At 51.5% G+C, this 20130-nt stretch overlaps 2 protein-coding genes and 1 non-coding gene across 7 annotated transcripts; 1 reads left to right on the top strand and 2 right to left on the bottom strand.

Annotated features, from left to right (window-relative positions):
• Window positions 1-975: 975 nt before the first annotated feature.
• On the bottom strand, window positions 976-14899 carry LOC311340087 (uncharacterized protein). 5 transcript variants are annotated; one of them, XM_084464948.1, is made up of 20 exons: window positions 13842-14899; window positions 13458-13557; window positions 13210-13249; window positions 10840-10881; window positions 10607-10695; window positions 10301-10397; window positions 10023-10159; window positions 9730-9902; window positions 9141-9244; window positions 8396-9033; window positions 8200-8263; window positions 8034-8094; window positions 7734-7812; window positions 7185-7523; window positions 6904-6999; window positions 4905-6801; window positions 3828-4780; window positions 3468-3538; window positions 3236-3317; window positions 976-3096 (listed from the first exon to the last, which is right to left on the bottom strand). In XM_084464948.1, the coding sequence occupies exons 1-20, from the start codon at window positions 14005-14007 to the stop codon at window positions 2109-2111; spliced, it is 6216 nt and encodes a 2071-aa protein (XP_084321074.1). In that variant the 5' UTR covers window positions 14008-14899; the 3' UTR covers window positions 976-2108. The 5 variants fall into 5 exon arrangements, with proteins under 5 accessions (XP_084321074.1, XP_084321076.1, XP_084321075.1 ...); XM_084464950.1 differs by having other exon boundaries at window positions 976-3093; XM_084464949.1 differs by having other exon boundaries at window positions 3236-3314.
• Window positions 14900-15265: 366 nt separating this feature from the next.
• Window positions 15266-15347, top strand: AC3HAE_011287 (transfer RNA leucine (anticodon AAG)). The gene has a single exon. It is a non-coding gene; the product is annotated as a tRNA-Leu (tRNA).
• Window positions 15348-16157: 810 nt separating this feature from the next.
• LOC311341067 (voltage-dependent calcium channel gamma-3 subunit-like) lies at window positions 16158-19659 on the bottom strand (the record flags this gene model as incomplete). Its single annotated transcript, XM_084465979.1, has 4 exons — window positions 16158-16765; window positions 16894-17034; window positions 17596-17676; window positions 19449-19659. The coding sequence occupies 4 exons, from the start codon at window positions 19657-19659 to the stop codon at window positions 16158-16160; spliced, it is 1041 nt and encodes a 346-aa protein (XP_084322105.1).
• Window positions 19660-20130: the final 471 nt, after the last annotated feature.

Genomic DNA, 20130 nt, shown 5'->3' with positions numbered 1-20130 from the left:
ACGACTCATATTGTGATTGGGATATAGGAAGGAATTGTACCTGGTTGTTCTCAAGGTTTCCTTGCTGGTTAAACTATTCGGAGTCACAGCGCCTTTTAGCGTTCACAATGTGGCACTGCACACATTTCCGGTCACGAACGCAAGGTTTGTTTAAAACATTCGTCCCGAGGGAATGAACGCTTCCTAGAGCGCAGCGACTCGCCTTTTTAACACAATGAATGTTTGAGGGCGCGGTGGCCTCATAAACTATATGCTTGTTATAGTTATGATTATAGGCCTACTGTTTACTCACATAAGTTATCCAGTTTCCCTCTGTGTCTCCCTGTGCAATTTCAAAAGGGTTTATGATCAGCATTTTGTAATGGAGTCTTTGTAGTCTCACAAATCAGGCTTTAGATATTACTGCTATTTATATTAGGACTGCTGGCTCCGAGAATAGTCTCTCATTAACAGAGCATATTTCTGCCTTATTTGGGTAAAACAAATATAGTACCAATAATATTTAGTCATTTGCTAGAGGTATGTATACAATACGTTTTATAATTCGGTTTACTTCAAAAAAGGTTTTGCTCTGCAAATTATTTCGTAGCATTTAGCCGATACTTTTTTCCGTTTGCTCTCAATTTACCAGACCGCCGAAGCGCTTCAAATACATTATTTCGAATGGAGGTTCTCAGTGATAACATAATTAACTTTGAATTCACAAACACTAAAATTAGACTTGTACTTGGGCGGAAAAAACCGAAGAAAAAAAAAAAGGAAAACATTTACCCTGAATTCACCCATCTGTGTAATCAAAAAACATTTCCCCCTGAAAGTACACTACTGCATGATCAAGCTTATCCAATTCATGCCACAATTAAACATTTAATGTTGATTAGCTTTAAATCAAATGACCGCAAATGAAATGAAAAAACACATTGAATTTTTACCCTTCAAGTTTATTACCTAAATAAAAAAACAGAACAAATAGTGTAGAAGTCAAAACATCTTTAATTAAAAAAAGAAAAGAACCGTCATTTCAATTTGAAGTAAAGAGATCCTCAATCACCCCTTGTTCCAGTCACACACACACACACACACACACACACACACACACACACACACACACACACACACAATAGTACGCACACCCTGTGGCATTCACATTGTGATACAAACTACTGCAACTTCGGAACAAAAAAAACATGCACAGTTGTCCATGACCACATCCTGGCTCCAGGGGCTGCGTCTCAGAGGCAACCGCCTCCACAGTCAATCAAGTGGCTCGACATAAGGTGCATAGAGGGGGAGGGGGCATCGCGGAGTCCTTTATGGCTTTGCTCGACTCTAATCAGGCTGCAACCAGCACACAGGGGATGGGATCCTCAGAGACAAACTGAGCATCAACCGATTAGGCAATGGCTCAACGCTATTTACAAAATCAACTCTTTTGAAAAGGACAATGACGCGGTGATGCCCCCCCTTCTCAATCACATCCCTGAGTATGCTGTCCGTTCAGACGCCCGATCCCCGGCGGCGTCGAGCCTAGACGCCGCGGGGGGGGGGCGAGGGATCCTGCGGCCGCGCCGCTTTCCTTCAGCTCTGCAACCGGCCGCCGTTTGATCGCTCAAACCCGGGCACCGTCGGAGACCGCCATGCAATCAGGACCCCAGTGGGTATGACTCACTCAAAAACTCATTTCAAGACACGCTCCAGGTCGACAAATACAATAAGGCGCCACTGGCCCTATACTCTCTCACATCAGTGCTTCGGATTAAGAGGCGGGGGGGGGGGGGGGGGGGGCAAGTGTTCTGTGTAGGTCTTGATGTTGCGGCCCTAAGTGTAGCATCTGCAGAAGTCTCATTCACCATAGAAGACTAAAACGAGGAACAGACACTGTCTTCTCCTTGCAAACGGGCAGGGACACACAAGTGTTCAGGAGCACAGTGCCAGGCCAGCCGCACCACAGGTCTGCATCCAAGGAGCAGCCTGATGATTTGGGGGGGGGGGGGGGGCGGGCGGGGGTGGAGGTTGTCAACTACATGCACCCTCGCTGGGTGGAGGAAAAACCCAAGTGTGGGCAGGTGAGGCGAGGGGGGCTTGGGTAGGCGTAGAGCGGTGGCCGGCTAGTCCTGGGACGTCTTGCTCCCGGGCTCCTCCGCCTCCTTGCTCTTTTTATGCTTCTTCTTCTTGTGCTTGTGCTTGCGCTCCTTGGCCTCCGCCTCCTCGGCGCCGTCCTGGCCGCTGTGCTTCTTGTGCTTCTTGTGTTTCTTGTCCTTCTTGCGCTTCTTCTTCTTCTTCTTGTCGCCGGCGGCGGTGGTGGCCACCGAGCCGCTGGCGTTGCTGTGGGCCGGGCTCCCCGAGCCGGCGCTGTGGGAGGGCGTGGCGCTGGCGCTGCCGCCCTTCTGGGGCTCCGAGCCCTCGCCCTCGCTGTAGTCCGGCACGAAGGCCGCCTCGTCCGTCTCGCGGCCCAGGTCCGAGCACAGACGCTGCCGCCGGGGCTCGGGCCCTCGGCTCTCCTCCCGGCCGGCGCCGGCGCCTCCCGTGGCGCGCTCCTCCTTCCCGGCGCCGCCTTTGGCCTCCTCCCTCTCGCCGCCGCCGGCGCCGCCGCTCCTTCCGTCCGCCCGGCCGTGTCCTCTGCTCTCGTCCCTGGGGGCTTTGGCCTTGACCGCCTGGGAGGTCTTCACAGCCTTGCCCTCTTGCTTGACACCTTTCCCTGTCGTCGTCGTCGTCGCTGCTGCCGTCCCCGCCGCCGTCGGCGTCTTCTCCTCTTTGGCGGCCCCTCTCTTCTCCTCCTTGGGGCCGTCTCTGGCCAGACTCTTTAAGGGTTTGGGGGCGTCGGGGTGCTTTTCCTTCTCTCGGCCTCTGGGGGGCGACGCAGCTTTCTCGGCGGGTGCGGCCAGTCCGTTCTCGGGCCACTCCTCTTCGTCGTCGCGCTCCCACTTGGAGCGGGGCGGCGGCTGGATGAGGTCCTCGACGCGGCCCGGACTGGGCTCCGGGGTGGGGCTGTGTTTGCGGGCGTCCGCGGGGCTCTGCGACCGGGGGTCCGAGTCCTTGGAGCTCCCGGACCTCGGGTTCTGATCGGAGTCCGATCGCCCCGTCTCGGCTGGCCTGCTGCGTGGCGGGGGGGGCAAAACGTGAACGTTCAGACTCTGCGTCGTGCGTGCAAGACGACGACCCCAGACGCTCCAATAAGTGAACCATTTGTTAAGTCTTTAAAATGAGGTCAAGAGTCGCGAAAGAACTCACTCACCTGCCAGAGGGGCGGCTGGTCAACGCCTTGCGGTTCACCCTGGATCTGCTCTTTACGGCTGAGGCATCGCTGCCCTTCCCTGCTGGGGGAGGAGGAGTGGGGAGTGGGTACAGAAAGATGACACTGGGATTTAATCAACGTTCCAAATAGGCTACCTTTAAATAACACATCCTCACAACCGCTCGGGCACAGATGCGAACGCACACACACACATTTTTTCCATCCCAATTACCTTCTCTGTGAGCAGCAGCTGGCTTCTCTCCCGAGGACCCCGTCCTCTCTGCTCGGTCTTTGGAGACACCCCTGTGGGCAGAGAGGCAGATAATTACACCCATTAACTATCTGTATTCACACACCGAACGAGCCCTCGTGTCTATGGGGCCTGAGGGTCCTGGGGTTAGTGCGTTCGAAAGGTTCTGGGTGCTATCCCCGAATGCCTGCAGCCGACACGGGGGTCATCCCTGAGCAGGACGCATGATGACCCGGATCTGATTTAACCCTTTGGATCGGAATCAAGACTTCTAAAAGGACTTAATAGTAACAGCCAATTTTTTTTAAAAAGGAGCTTGTCGCGCCTCCTAGCAACGCTCACCTGTCAGTCTTGGGCCCCTTCTCAGACGCCTCTGCGTCCGTCTCCTTGGACGGCCGGCGCGTCTTCTCCGCGGGCTCCGCGGGCTTCCTGGCGATGGCCGACCGCTCCGCGATGGTCATCTTGTCGACGGAGACGGACCTGGCCACGCCGCCGCCGCCGGGGTCGCTTTTGTCGGTCTTCACCGAGCGCTGGCCGTCGGCGGCGTCCCTCTCCACCGTCACCGCCATCCTCTCGGCCGTCACCGCTGCCGCCGAGGAGGTCTTCTCTCGGTGTCTGTCAGAGTCGGAGCTCTGGCCCCGCTCGCGGTCGGGCCCGCGGGATCTGTCCCGCTCCTTGCCGGATCCCGGAGCTCGCTCTCGCCCCTTGTCAGACCCTGGGAGTCTGTCCCGCTCTCTGTCCGACGCGGGGACTCTGTCCCGCTCGCGGTCGGACCCGGGGAGTCGGTCCCGCTCTCGGTCGGACCCCGAGACTCGATCCCTGTCGCGGTCCGATCCGGAAATTCTGTCCCTGTCTCGGTCCCTGTCCCTGTCCGATCTGGAAATTCTGTCTCGTTCCCGGTCTATTCCCAAATTCGTGTCCCTTTCCCTGTCCGATCCGGGAATGCGGTCCCGTTCCCTGTCCGACCCTGGGATTCTATCCCGCTCTCGGTCTGCGCCGGAGACTCTGTCCCGATCCCGGTCCAGTCCCATGCAGCGGTCCCGTTCCCTTCCGCTCCCCGGTCTCTCTCTGGAGCCTCCCCTTTCCCGGGACACGGACCTCTCCCTCCTCCCGGGCGGCTCGGGCCCTCTGGTGGGCCTCTCGCCTGCGGGGGTGTTGCCAGAAGACGCTTTGTCTGCGGGGCCGGTGCTCTTCTCAGGCCCGACGGGGGGTTTGTCTGAGGAGGGACCCTCCGTGCTATTCTTCCTCCCCAGGTCCCTGTTGAGCTTGATCCTCCTAGGGGCCATCGGCTTCACCTGCAAAGGGAAAAACAAACCGAAATAAATACATAGATCAGATCAGGAATGTGTTCACGATAATGGAGGTGGGGACACCTTGTCGTCACGGTAACATTACAGCGAAGGGGTATCGGGGTAGTACCTGGAGGTCCATCAGGGGTCTGATGTCACCCCGGCCCATGTCTCGCTGGCCCACATCGCGTTGTCCCAAGTCTCGTTGTCCCAAGTCTCGTTGTCCCAAGTCTCGTTGGCCCAAGTCTCGCTGGCCCAAGTCTCGCTGGCCCAAGTCTCGCTGGCCCAAGTCTCGCTGGCCCAAGTCTCGTTGTCCCATGTCTCGCTGACCCATGTCTCGCTGGCCCATGTCTCGCTGACCCATGTCTCGCTGGCCCATGTCTCGCTGGCCCATGTCTCGCTGGCCCATGTCTCCTCGCCCTGGGTCCCGGGGTGCTCCCGGGGTGGGCAGTATCCCGGGTCGATCCATGGCGTTGGGGACTCTCAGGAGCTGAGCCGGGAGCACCATCTGGGTGTGAGGGAGGCGGTCCATCCCCATCCCGGGCACTCCGATGCAACGCAGCTTGTTGGGGGGGAGCCCCAGCAGGAAGGGGGGCCGCTCCTCGCCGGGCCTCCGGCGCTTGTCCATCTGGAGGGACATCTGGTGGTGGGGCAGCATCAGGAGGCCGTGCTGCATGGGGAGCGGGAGGAGGCCGGCGTTCTTCAGGGGGTCTCGTCCGCCGTGGAGCTCGTGGACGGGCCGCGGGGTGTCCAGGAGAACCTGGGGCGGCGGGGGGTGGATCCGAGAGGACACCAGGCGGGGTTTGATGAGGACGGGCCGCGGCGCCGGCGTCTTGGCCTTTTCCTTTTTCACCGCGGCCGGGCCGCACGCCTCCTCGGGCCCGGGGGCCTTGGTGGTCTTGGACGACTTTGAAGAAGGAGGAGGAGGAGCAGCCGGGGCAGCGGAGGAGGAGGAGGAGGAGCCCTCCTTCTTTTTGGTCAGCGTCGCTTCCGACGCCGCTTTTTTACCTTTGACCTTGGCGGTCTCGGTTTTAGCCTTGACCTTCACTTTGGACGCCTTGTCCTTCTTGCTCTTATCGGACGAGGTCTTCCCCGACTTGGTCGGGGTCTTGGCCGACGCAGAGGAGGAGCTCTTGCTGGCGGCGGCCTTGGCGGCGCCGCCGCTCTTGGAGGAGCTGGGGGGCGTCTTGGAGAGGGAGGGCGCGTCGTCCATGGGCTCGTCGCGGACGGGCGTGGCGTCCCCCCGGTCCATGGACTGGTGGGACGCCTCGGGCTCCTCGCCGCTCTTCTTCTTCTTCACTTTCTTGGACTTGCTGCTCTTGCTGCTGGTCTTGGTGCCGGACGAGGAGGAGGAGGGCTGGTGGAACGACGACGGCGCGCCTCGGTCGGCGTCCCGCGCCCGCCGGCTCTTGCCCTGGGGCGAGTAGTCTCTGGGCGGCGGCGAGAGCCGGTCCCTCTCGCGGTCCCGGCTGCCGTGCGCCCTGTGGTGCGGCGGCTGGCCGTCGTAGTCCCGGTAGTACTTGTAGTAGTCCCGGTAGTCCCGCTCCCACTGCCTGTAGCCGTCCCTCTCCCAGCGCTCGTGGGCTCCGGGGCTCATGTCCCGCCCGTCGAAGGGTGGCGGCTCCCGTGGTGGAGGTTTGCGACCACCGCCTCCGCCGGCGCCTCCACCGCCGCCTCCGCCAGGACTGACCCTCCGGAACCCGCCCGGAGTGCGGGAACGGGACCTGGATCTGAACGCCGCGCCGTCCGGCCCGTCCCAGCCTCCTTGGCCCCCGGGGGGGCGGTACGGCCCCGGGGAGCGCGGAGAGCCCGAGCGACGGTACGTGTACGGCCGGGAGCGCGAGCGGGACCGCGAGCGCGTGCGGCCGTAGCTGCGGCCGTTGCGTCGGGAGAACGGCGAGCGGGGGTACGAGCGGTTGCGGGAGCGGGAGCGGGAGCGGCTGGGGGTGTAGGAGTACGACCGGGACCTGGACCTGGACCGGGAGAAGGGAGAGCGGCTGAACGGCGAGCGGCTGTAGGTCCGCGACCTGAGGAGGACGAAGGGGAGAAGTGTCATGCCACCACGAAACCCGAATGAATTTATTCAAGCGCTCCCTTTGTTGTATTTGCGGCGAGTCACGTGGATTTACCTGGTGTAGGACCGTCTGCGTCTCTTTGGCGCATTGCAGTACTTCATCAGCTCTTTGTGGAAGTCTTTAGTGAACTCGTCCAGCTTGGAGGTTACCCTGATGGAGCACAGACAGACTGTAAACATCCTCCACTCAAGATTGTTCATTACCTGTTCATTAAATCCCCCCTTAAATCAAGTTATTGTTTTCATTCTAAACAGATCAACAGCCGGCAGTCCCAGTATTTTAATTAGTTTGTCACATCCGCGCCCAACAGGAACAAAGCCAAAGGGGAAGCTCACTCGTCAGGGTGGTGGTGGAGGTGGTGCTGCCGGTAGAACTCTTCCTTGGAGAGGTGGGGCTGGTTGAGGGGAGGAGGGTGGGGGCCGAGGGGGTGCTGGTTATTGGGGGGCATCCAGGGAGGGTTGATCCCCTGCATCCCAGGGGGGTACATGGGCTGGGGCTGGTAGCCGACCGGGGGCGGCGGGATGAGGCCGGGTCCCGTGGAGTATGGGGGCGGGTAGATCTGGGGGGGCGGGGGATAGAGGGCGGGGGCGGCGTACACCGGCGGCGCGGCGTTTGGTGGGAAGGGGGCCGCCTGCATCCGAGGCGGGGGGTGATCTTCGCGGGGCCGGAAGTTTCTGAGAAAGGGCGAGAGACACGGACGGCTGGTGAGAAGGCAGTGCGGTGTCATTTCTGATTTATTTATTTTTATTCTCTGAATCTTTAAATTATTCCTATTTATGCACCCACATACCCGTGGAAATTACTTGCATGGCAACCTACATGGCAATAGAGCAATTTACGATTTAGATTTGATTATATTAGTCTACAGGGATAGAGAAGTGTACCTGTCCCAGTGTCTGGGTCCTCCTACTCCTCCCACTGGTCCTCCTGCTCTGTGGGGCTGGTGGGGGCGTGGCGGGGGACCTGGGGGGAGAACAGCGACAGGGGACGTGGTGAAATCTGGAGCATTCGTTCTGAGAGCACAAGTGAACGCGTCGGTAATATGGGGCACATGCTTCCCCCGCTGGGTAGCCGGGCGTGTGGATCCATCACCACCACTTCTGTTGTCACTAATGGAAATGCTTGTAGTGGCTAATCAAATGCCTGCTGGTAAAATAGGGTAAGACCTCCAGGGAGGCACTCACCTTGTTGGTGATGAAGGGGCCTTGGAGGGGGTGGATGGCCAATCAGAGGGAGGTGGCAGTTCTACAGGGGGCGAACAGAAAGAAGGGGTGATTAATTCCTTATTGCCAGAGCCCTCGTTACGATCCGTTGGTTAAACCCATACATCCGGGATTTAGGGGTGACTACCTGTGGTCTGCTGTCGAGTGGCGGGCCTTGGTTCATCATCATGTGTGGGTCTAGGTCCGCCTCACTGATCAAGGTAAAAAAAATAAAAAAAATAAGCATATTAGAAGATGAAACACAACCTTGTCGTGACCAGGTGCACTCTCCGCGGTTTGATGCTCCCAATTAAAAAAAAAAACCCTGCTAATTTCAGACTTACTTAACGGCGTGCCTGACAACGTACCCTGGCGGGGGCGGTTCCCTCTGGCCTCCGGACTGCATCGGAGAGTGGACGTCGTGGCGATCGCGGGGGTGGTGCTGCTGCTGGTCCCGACTGTCGTGGCGGGGGTCGTGGTGCTCACGGCTGTCGTGGTGGTCACGGCCGTCGTGGTGGTCCCGGGCGTCACGGCCGTCGTGGTGATCCCGGCTGTCACGGTTCTCCCGGGCGTCATGGTGCTCCCGATTGTCCCGGGCGTCATGGAGGTCCCGGCTGTCGAGGGTTTCCCTGTTGTCGTGGAGGTCGTGGCGATCCCGGGCGTCATGGGTGGGCTGCGGGGCCAGCGGCGGGGTGTCCTGTCGCACAATGGCGGCGGCGGCGGCGGCACCCGGGGGCGGCGCGGAAACAGCCTGCGGAGGCAGCACGACCAGAGGCTGCGGCGGGGCGACGGCGGCAGCGGGGAGGGCGGCGGGCGGGAGGGCGCGGGGGGGCGGGGCGGCGACGTGCGCCATCAGTGGGTCCTGCTGCCTGGAGGGCACGTGGCGGTGGGGCAGGGGGCGGGGCATGGAGGGCGCCACCTGCTGCAGCTGCTTGCGCACGTGTTTGGTGTAGCCCGTCTCGTTCTTGAAGTTGTTCACGGCCTGGGGAGACACGTCGGCGCGTTAAGTCGTACGTGGTTTGCCGTGCGTGCTTTGGGGGACGTTGAACCGCGTTCCAACGTCGTGGTGTGGAGAGGGGGGGGGTTTACCTGACGCAGGAACTTGTTTGCGATGAGGTTGTCGGGCGAAACGTCAGACTGCTTGCAGGTGTAGCAGACGTGCTCCTCCGAGTCCAGCAGACTGGTCCTGATGCCTGAGAACAAGCACAACCCGGGTCGCTATTAGGTGGGAACGAGTTTGTAAATAATAACAAATAACTTTTTTTTAACTTTGCCTATGTTTTCTTTTACTTATCTATCATTTTATTTTATTGTATGACAATGTTTCTATGTGAAGCCCTTTGAGTCCACCTTGTGTATGAAAAGTGCTATATAAATAAAGTTGCCTTGCCTAATGCGGCTCAAATGATAATAATAATCAGCTGGAGCATTGCATTAATTTCAATTCAATTCAAAAAACTTTATTTGTCCCCAAGGGGCAATTGAAGACAGACACGTAAAGCAGCAGCATTTACACAGGACAGGAGAACGAGAAGATGTCCATTTTTGTCCATGATTTTTTATTTGTTTAATATAATTTGTGTTGAAATTGTAAATAATTCTACTTGAAGAAAATACTTTTGTTTTGAGAATTCTTGTATGTTTACAGTATTTTAAAAGAGTGCGTGCGGGAACTTACAGTCGTCACAGTAGCTGTTCCCACAGCACGGTATGACCACGGCGTCGCTCATCAGGTCGTTGCAGATCGGACAGAGCAGCTCGTCTGGTATTGGGTCCGACTCGTCCTCGGATGCCGATTGGTCTCGCGGAACAAAGGGAGGGCGCTCCTTCTTCCCCTGAGCGTACGCCTCACTTAAGAAAGGTCAGAGGCAATCAAAAGAGAACACATGAGCACAAGTCCACATCATTTTGAGCATCGTTTTATGGATTGCACGTGTGTGTGTGTGTGTGTGGTCTATATTTGACACGTACGCGTCTATGGCAGGAATGGCGTATTCTCCTGTGCTGGTCAACATGGCTCCTTTGGCGTCGGGGTCGGCTTTAACCATGAAGCTCTGGGGAATGCCTTTGCTTATCTTGACTGGTTTGGGCCCCTCCAAACTCTTATCCTTAAAACCAAAACGCAAAAAGGTTGGAAACTAATCCAAGGATCCGTAGAAAAGCAAAGAGTCACACCAAGATTAAGCCTTTACAGTTAATGGTAGAAAGCACCCATTAATTCAACCCTTCCTGTCCTGGGCCATATTTACCATCTGTAGGGGGCATTGCCTAATGTAATGCCCTGCCTTTCCACAGCGGAAGCAGATGTAGTGCCCGGGTGGGGGTCCAATAGCTTTCTTTGAGTAACTGCGGGAGAAAAGCACATTAAAGTGTGTTAAAGTGTTGCAGTTTCACCAGCGCCATATTCCAGACATGGTGTAAAGGATTATAATACTGTGTGTGTGTGTGTGTGTGTGTGTGTGTGTGTGTGTGTGTGTGTGTGTGTGTGTGTGTGTGTGTGTGTGTGTGTGTGTGTGTGTGTGTGTGTGTGTGTGTGTGTGTGTGTGTATACTGACTGAATAGGGTCATAGTCATGGATGGATTGAGAAATCATGGCTTTAATCTTATCCTCTTCAGATGCGTTTGCGTCAGCCAGGTTTGCCGTCTGAAAACACACCAAGAGATACAGGACGGGAGGAAAAAGAAAAGGTTGACCCCCAAGAGAGACACGGGACAGTGGTATTTCCCCAATAGTGGCTGTATTTTTCAATAGGGGAAATCAAGGGGAGTAACCATAAGTCTACAATACCTTCGAGAGTTGGGCCAGAGACATAGAGGGAGAGGAATCGGTCTGCAGGAGAATCAGAGTATAGACATTAACGGGGGGTGATGGGACAACTACAAGACATACAGTGGTAAGCAAGAGTGAAGGTAGACGCCCGGCATCACCACTACAGTGCTGAAGTACTTAAGAGATGGCGACCAGTACAGCACACTGTCCCCAACGCCTGCCATTCATACCCTGGAAGGAAATTGTCTGGTGGTTCAAGACACGTCAACAAGTATAGGAACCCACCGGAAACGTTATATACAGGGTTGGGCACACAGGTTTCAAAAAGGAGATTAACTATGGCAATCAAGGAGTCTGAATCCTTGTGGAGAAGGGATAGCGGTTCAGGTGAGTTTCCATTGCAGATTTCATGTGTGGTCGAAAATTATGTTTAGTAGGTATGGATACATACATGTATCCACGTGCATTAACAAAAAGGTTAATCTTCCAAGTTAAAGTCTGCCACATATCTGTCTTCATCAATATAGACCGATATCATGCTAGGTTAATTTCATGCAAACCAACAACTTAAACAATGCATGAGTCCTATAAATGCATACATATCGGAGCCTTACTATGTCTCGGCATCATAGTAAAACCATGCAGCGTTTGCTTTGAGCAGGCCAAATTACAAAAGGTGCTGCATGTTAAACAAATCCTACTTGGATGGTGACAAGTTGTTTGTACATTGTTTTGTACATGGACCGCCAAAGGAGGAAGTTCCATTTAAGGAACTTCTATAAAATAATTTTTAAAAAAAGAACATTGTTGTAGCTAGAGGTTTTTTCCAGAAGTAGGTACTGCTAGGAAAAGCCAATGGAGTAAATATTGGCACACAGTGCCAGTTTCCTCCACTAACAAAATACTAACAATGATCACATACTTCCAAATCTACGTTTGGGTGCCTAACTAAAAACAACTGCCATGCTATGGCTGACGTTATACCCTACAACACTATATGGCACGGCTTGCGGTGCGTCGCAAAAAATTGTGACTAGAAAAGCACACATTTGATAGCGAGGAGATCCGAGGGGGACATTATGACTACATTTACAAAGTAATGGCTATATCTCCTGGGTGGTACGGTCTCCCATCACAAGATGCAAGACAAGAGCAGACGGGGCAGCATTACGGCGGTACGCTGTGGAGGGAACACACAGGGATCTGGTGCATATGGTTCTAACACGGAACCACTGAACAACTTTATTGATAGGTTCTGCAGCTTACAGCTTCCAGGACACACTACACCATACTTCTCACTGCAGTCAACTACGGAACCCCTTCACAGAGTCAGACAGGTCATTACGTTTACTGGTTATGTGCCATAAGCATTATGTAATGTCACAGTATTGTACTTTGGTTGGCCAGTTGACAAAAGCATTGTATTGCATTCTGAGAAAACGACTTATGTGATGCACCAAACCAGTTTTAACATTGTACTTCAAAGAGCTGCACATATTGCAGTAGTCACTTTAAGAATATAAAGTTAATGCATAGCATTTAATGTGAGATATTAAAGAAATTATATTTACGCTCTTGAAATTTAAGCATTATGTGTAGTCCATATTCATTGCAAAGTATAAGATACCGCCACTTTACACACAAGACAAGAAACAATGATAAATGTTACTCGACAGGGTTAATCAGTCACGTTTAGCAGGGTAGACTAAAAAAATTGTTACCGTGTTGTATTGTCAATGCTTCACTTACACCCCCTTAGTCTTTGTGTCAACCTTAAATTACAATCATTTTCTTTACTCCATGGGATCATCACAACACAAAATAAAAAAGATATGTATTTGCAAAGAAAACACAATCACAGAGTAATAAGTAATTAAACTGATTAAACTTTCCCTTTTACAAATCCCACAAATACATTTGCCTGACTAAGATGCAGGCTACAACACCATTTCAATATGAAATACAACCATAACAACAGTGTCCGCAATTAGTTAAAAAAACGTTTTAAAAAAGATAATTGTGTGACAACAGCATTATTCAAACAATTGGTTAAAGTCAGGACCATCTGAAAAAGTGATGGTTGGTAGACTGGTTTATTGTTTCCGTCACCAACATGGGTGCATAACAAAGAAACAATGGAATGAACCAGCAAACAGCTTTAGACATGGGTGATTTCAGGAGAGTCCTGCTACCATGACAATAAATAACACACAGAAGAGGGCAGATCTCAACACAAATGTAGCCAAGACAGAGTGAACAAGAGAAATACACACAAATCAGTCATCATCGACAGAATGTTCTCGAGGGATAGAGAGGGGTGAATTAAGCCAAAGAGAGGGGGGATGAGAGAGGTGAGAGAAGGAGTACAGAGTTGTTTGGTTTACATACTGGTCTGGACGATCCCACCATGGCCGTATCAGAACGATCTCTGTAGGGAAGGGAGAGAAAATCATATTACATATTTGGGAAACTAAGTCCACTTAGTGTCTTCACTGACAAGACAAACCCTTATCTTCAGGGTGGATATCAGCCATTGTTGATAACGGCATTGAGGTGATATAATCACCCTGCGAATCAAACACTCAACAAAATAATCATAGGAGTTAAAGTTCAATAACAAAAAAGTGAATACTTACATAATGAACGTCCTGCCAGCTGGTTTCACTCCACCAATGGGAGTTCGACGAACTATCACAGAAGAGTGTTTCGGTATGTGGATCTCATCATCCGTGTACTCTATGAAAACAAAAACACAAAAATACTTAAGTCCCATGTTCACGAATTGGTGAATGGCACACACGGGGGCGTAGACATTTTGCTGCAACACTAATCACTAATCAACAGTATGAGTCAGACCTGTTGCAATGACGCACAATCCGTCTATTAACACCGTTCGGAACCACAGGCACATTACATGAAGGCATTCGTTTTGATTTATATAAATGTTAAGATTTTTTTAGTTAAGAAAATTGTCTGATTGTTTATTCACTATACAAGTATATTTGACACAATGGACGTACCTTCCCGCGTCTGCGCATTGGTGATCTGCAGGTCGCAGTCTGTGGCCTTGAGACGCTCACGGGCCATGATCTGCCGTTTAAGTTCATTGAGAGTAATGTGCAACCCATCAAACGTGACTGTGTTATAGTCCAGTTTGGACGAAAACTTATAATGAACACACGACATTTTTACAAAACTTGGGAATTACTCAAGTTAGCACACAAACACACAGAGTTTAATAAAGAATACAGGGCGACAACACAGGCTAGTCTTCAGCGTTATGATGCATGAACCCTTCCCTCTGAAATCGCTGAAACACAGCACAAATTCAACAAAAGTAATCCAAGAACGGGTAGTTGGCAGATGTCAACAAAGTCATTGTTGCCAATGAAAACCATTGACATGGAAGGCAAGTGCGCCAGTACACGGCGAGGTGTACTGCAATCAGTTCGTGTCAGTCCAATATAAAGCAATTGCACTTAACAAATCCAACAGAGTCCATTTGGTATCTGTTAAGCTTCAATAGATATAGGAAATTCTATCAAGTCCGTGGTGAATTGTCCATGAAGCCCCGGGCCTTGCCGCAGCCACTAGGTGAGCGGCGGGCCTAGGTCTCCGTGAGCAGTAAATGCAGTCCTTGCGATGTCTTTTTTTTTTTAGCCAAGTCCTTCTTCTTCTTCCACAAAGGGGGGACAGCTCCCTTTCCAAAGTCCCCAGTAATGGATAAGGGACGTCAGATGGTCAGTCCGTCGACCTCACGTCGACGTTAAGCGTTGAAACACTATTCGGTAGACAAATGTAAAGAGAACTAAAATGGAGCCGAGGCTAACACGGGCTAGCTCACTATAAGCCACCACAGGAGAGCAGAGCACGGGCTAAACAAAAGCATTGGCTCGTATGTTAGCATGCTCGCGAAATTACCCCTCAAATAAATCCACGCTATGCCGGGAGGGCCGATATCCTACTTGTTTTGCACCGAGGTTCTCCACATGCGACGCACAATGGGCATGTGTGTTCAGAGTTAGTCTTTAAAATCCATTGCGACACAACACGTTGCTCCAGCGGCTCCCTGCTCCTCTTCGCCGTTTCATCAAAATGGCGCAGACGTCGTTCAAATGCGGAATCGGAAGTCGGTGCAGGGATTTCTTCTTCGTGGGTCGATTGGGCATTAAAGAGATGACAGTATTACAGTATTTAAATATATGTTTAAATATGTAGATAAATCGATACTATAAGAGAGTGAATTAGATATTCTAATTGGTGGGTTTTAAATTAGAAACAAGGTTTCTTATTGCGTAAACTACATTTTTGTCCTATTGGTTGAAATGACTGAACACAGCCCCAAGTAAAAAAATACGGTAGTATTTTTGCAATGAAAGAACAATATATTATACAGAGTTATATAGAGTTTTAAATTGTGTAGGTTTAGCCAGATATATCACACGGTAGCGTGGCCGAGCGGTCTAAGGCGCTGGATTAAGGCTCCAGTCTCCTCGGAGGCGTGGGTTCAAATCCCACCGCTGCCAGAGTTTTTTGATAGAAAGTTTGGACAAACCTAGAAAGTCAGCGTCCATTCGTAATACGTTGTATTTATTATCAAAAACAATTTCTGTACATGGCCACATAAGTATACAATGCTCATGGAAACAGAAAAAGACATACAAGACATACAAGAAATACAGACAGAGAAATATTACATTTTAATGAATCTTCTATTTGCAGTTAAAGCCATCAAAAAGGATAATAACACGCCCGACTTAAAGCACAAATGTATGTCTGTATGTCTATAATGAATTATGATTATTATGCTGATTATCATCATCATTTATATCTCTGCTACTCTAGAAAAGAGTGTTGATGTGTGTTGAATTTTTATTCTATTTAAATATAATATTAATAATTAACTGACATTTGTAAGAAATGCAATTGGCGCAAAGCTATTTTTTCACAAAACCATTTCAAACACTTTTCAATATTCATGCAGGTGATGACAGGAAGATAAAATTGCACAACTCTCCAAGATGGGAAACATAAGACTCACACACGCACACACGCACGCACGCACGCACGCACGCACGCACGCACACACACACACACACACACACACACACACACACACACACACACACACACACACACACACACACACACACACACACACACACACACACACACACACACTCATAATCATAATCACAGACGGGTCACAGATTGCCTTCTCGGAGACGTTCTCTTAACACATCTCCCCTGCTTTCCTCCATAGTCACCATCTCAAACCTCCTCCTGTTGCACCGTGCTCCTCACTCCCCCCCTCCGCGTCCCCCCCCCCCCCCTTCTCAGACCGGCGTGGTCCTCCTGTTCGCCGCGCAGTTGCCCGGCAACATCTCGGCGTCATTGTGGTTCGTCTCCAAGTGGTTCGCCACGCTGCCGCCGCCGCCGCCGACGCCGACGCCGGCGACCATGGTGACCTTCGTGTCGTTCAGCGGGGGCGTGGCCAAGGTGTACAGCATGAACTCGGCCTCCGGCGGCGGCGCCGGCAAGCCCCCGTTGCCCTTGGGCTCCTGGCCGGGGAAGGGCTGGTCTCCGTCCCGCAGCAGCGAGCCGCCGTGGAAGGAGGGCCTGTGGGCGCCCGGCTCGCCCACGCTGTGCGCGCTCCGGGTGCTGTAGCGCCGGCTGCGGTTCTGGTAGTAGCGGTTGCGGTAGTAGGAGGAGCTGTGGGCGAACGGCGGCTTCATGAGCGACGGCCGCCCGCGCGTGCGCAGCTGCCGGTGCTTCTCGATGAACACGTGCACGGCCAGCACGCCCACCATCTCCGCCAGCACGAAGGAGAGCGCGCCGAAGTAGAAGGACCAGCCGTACGAGTAGCTCTTCTTGTGGTCGCTCTGGCTGGGGTCCCCCGAGTTGGCTGATATGTACACGATGATGCCGATGATGTTGCTCAGGCCTGTAGACGGGGGCAGGCGCGTCTGTTAGATGGACTGTGGCCAGTTTGGATACGCCTGTTTAGCCTGCATCTGTGTGTGTGTGTGTGTGTGTGTGCGTGTGTGTGTGTGTGTGTGTGTGTAACCTGACCTGCGGAGACGAAGAGGATACCCGCACTGAGAATGACATTGTGTCTGGACTTGTAGAACTCGCTGGCGGCTACGCACACGCCACCTATGAACAACAAACCCACACTGAGGATGGGGAATAGACTGGAGGCACGCACTGCTCCTGAAGGAGGAGAGGAGAGGAGGGGAGGGGAAGGAGAGAAGAGAGGAGTGGAGTGGGGAGGAGGCGAGAGGGGAGGAGAGGAGAGGAGAGGGGAAGGAGGGGACAGGAGAGAAGAGAGGAGGAGTGGAGAGGAGGCGAGAGGGGAGGAGAGGAGAGGAGAGGGGAAGGAGGGGACAGGAGAGAGGAGAGGAGTGGTGGAGTGGGGAGGAGAGAAGAGGGGAGGGGAAATGAGAGGAGAGGAGAGGGGAGGGGAGAAGAGAGGAACGGAGAGGAAAGGGGAGGTGAGGAGAGGAGTGGAGAGGATTGGGGAGGGAAGAAGGGAGGAGAGGAGAGAGGAGAGAGGAGGAGAGGAGAGAAAATCAAAGAAGAAAATAAGAAATCACATGAGATAAGACGAGGAAATAGGAGACAAGAGGCTTAGTTACGTGAGAAAATAGTGAGATCATATACATACACGAGTCCATACATATACACACAATAAAGTATAAAGAGTGCTGACCTTTCTTCGGTTACTTGTACATAACAATGAATAAATACAAATAAGAAGAATGTGTGACTCACGTAGTAAATACTCGGCTGCATCCTGTTCATAGTCATCCTCTGCAAAGTGATCAATATCTTTACAAACTCCACGGAATGTTCCTGAAAAGAGACAAATCAAACATCAGTCCTCCATGTCCTGAATGCTCATAGCCAGTCGATTAAACGGAAGCTCCTCTGCTCCATTCAGGTCACTATCGACATCGGCAACACTGCCCACATTGTTTTAAACAAACCGTTTAGCTCTCTTAACATCAGTCATTACATTAAAGGCAACCGTCAGCTTTTTGGAATGTATTGTTGTGGTAGGAAATGTTTTCTTTTTTTTAAACACTGCAGTTGTAGGCCCACCCAGTGTCTTTTTGGCCCTGTCCAAACGGAATACGATTTTTGGGCAAAAACGCGGAAGTCTTGCACTTTTAGGCCGACCGTCCAGATGGACCCGGTGTTTTCGGTGCCTGCAAATGCACTCTTTTGAAACCAGATCCCAGGGGGAATAAGAGAAAAACGCCCCCCCCTGCGTTTTCATGTTAGGATTCATGATAAAATGTAAAATAATATATACGCGAACGATGACGTTTGCGTATCGCCCCACCCACCGGTGGGCAACGTTAGATTTCCGTCTAATTAGTTTTTGTTTGATTTGATTTGTATTCTTTCTGTAGCTTTAAATACAGCCCCTGTATTAGGTTTAACAACTGCTGTTGATTTCTCCTGTTCTTCGACTGTATGTTTGTATAAAGCGCGCAGGCTTGATGCGCATGCTCTGCCTCCTCTTCTTCTTTTTTGGTGGAGAAACAGCGCCACATATAGGCTTGGAGTACACACTAGAGCGTTTCTACAGCTGGATGTGTTTTTGCAATGACTCCATCTGAGAAATTCCTGCAACGATGCCAAGGAAAACGGGGGGGAAAAGATAGTTTTCGTAGGTGTGGACAGAGCCTTATAGTCAAATGGCCCGTGATGTCTTGTTATTCCCTGACCTCTAAAGTGGCTACAAATGAACTGAAGCAAGCTGATGGCCGATACTCCATGTTCCTGATCCGGCTCCAACACACCAGTGTCTTTCCAAAGTACAAAACAGAGGGTGATATTGATAAACTTGGCCTAGTGTGCAGCATTGATCCATCCGTATTGACGATGTGACACATGTGTGTGTCATTGTGGGAAAAAAAAGAAAAACACTAAACTCTTTCTTTGGTGACACTCCACCATGGGGATAAAGGTCACATTTTAAAATGAAAACCTTTGAGAAATACAGCAACGTATCACATATCACCGTGTGAACCAACATTTTGTATCTGGTTATAGTATCAGTCAGAGACATATAGACCAGGCTACATCAGCTATCGACGACAAAACTGTCTATCTAATACGTAACACAGGCTATGCAGCCCTATAACAAACGTTTGGTAATGAAGGCCTGACATTATGTATGTGCCTTCCCATATATATATATATATATATATATATAAATTAGAACACCCTTGTGCAATTGTTAGCACAGCTGAAAACTGTTGAATAAAAGTGTGAGTTTTCATGGAAAACATGAAATTGTCTTGTCGAAATGGGCCTCACGTGTTGATATTCAATTAAAAATCAGCCATTTCCAGCTAGAATAGTCATTTACAATATTAACAATGTTTAGACTGTATTTCTAATTAATTGAATGTTATCTTCATTGAAATAAACACTGCTTTTCTTTAAAAAATAAGGACATTTCTAAGTGACCTCAAACTTTTGAACGGTAGTGTGTATATATACATACAGTATATATATATGTGTGTGTGTGTGTGTGTGTGTGTGTGTGTGTGTGTGTGTGTGTGTGTGTGTGTGTGTGTGTGTGTGTGTGTGTGTGTGTGTCCTTTACCTACCCTCTGTGCAGCAAGTGCGCCACAGGCCGGAATGGGTCAGCACCTCTTCGTTCTTGCGGATGGTTTCGTTGTCGTTGGCGGTCTTGGAGCGACACATCCCGCGGGAGTACAGCCAGTAGTCCGTCCCCACGGCGATGGTCATGAGGCTAAAGGCGCAGAAAGCCCCCGCGGTGGTCATCAGCATCATGGTCCCCCGGTTGCCCACCCGCATCTTGACCTTCTCCCTACCAGTCCCAGATCTCAAAAAAGTGGTCTTCTCCAGTGTTCAACTTGCAACGAGTTGAAATCGACCGAGCAAATACACTGCTCGAGTTGAAATAATAATGTGCGCATTCTCTCCGGACGTGCACTTTGCGCGTTAAGAGTTGGTTGCTTTATTTAAAGTTGAGTGCGAGCCAGGAGTAGTTTCCGTTGAACATCCCAGATGTAGTTTCAGACTCCAGAGAATCTAAGTCAATGATCCGAGGATTTGGCAGAAAATCCTAAGTATCTTTGACGGAGCAAAAGTGTAGGAGGAAATCCAAAAAATCTGCAGGTTCGTAAAACCATAATTCAACCCCTTTGATGAGTGCCGCTTCGGTCCTTTGCTCTGCTCATCTGATCCCGCCCTTTGGAGCGGCTGTGTGTGTTCTTGTTTTGTCAATGGCGGGGCTAAGCGCCCAGAGAGACACCACCCTAACAG

Source organism: Micromesistius poutassou (assembly GCF_964030765.1).
Source record: "Micromesistius poutassou genome assembly, chromosome: 3".
Lineage (NCBI taxonomy): Eukaryota > Metazoa > Chordata > Actinopteri > Gadiformes > Gadidae > Micromesistius > Micromesistius poutassou.
The sequence above is the reverse complement of the archived record's forward strand: the minus strand, read 5'-3'. Positions and strand labels throughout refer to the sequence as shown.

What these genes read in the sequence shown, in the direction of transcription:
- LOC311340087 (XM_084464948.1), bottom strand. Translation starts at nt 14,007, where the DNA reads ATGTCGTGTGTTCATTATAAGTTTTCGTCCAAACTGGACTATAACACA. An exon ending in TGGTGGGATCGTCCAGACCA is followed by an intron (nt 10,882 to 13,209) that starts GTATGTAAACCA and finishes ATTCTCCTGCAG; the next exon opens with ACCGATTCCTCTCCCTCTAT. An exon ending in AGCTGCTGCTCACAGAGAAG is followed by an intron (nt 3,318 to 3,467) that starts GTAATTGGGATG and finishes CTCCTCCCCCAG; the next exon opens with CAGGGAAGGGCAGCGATGCC.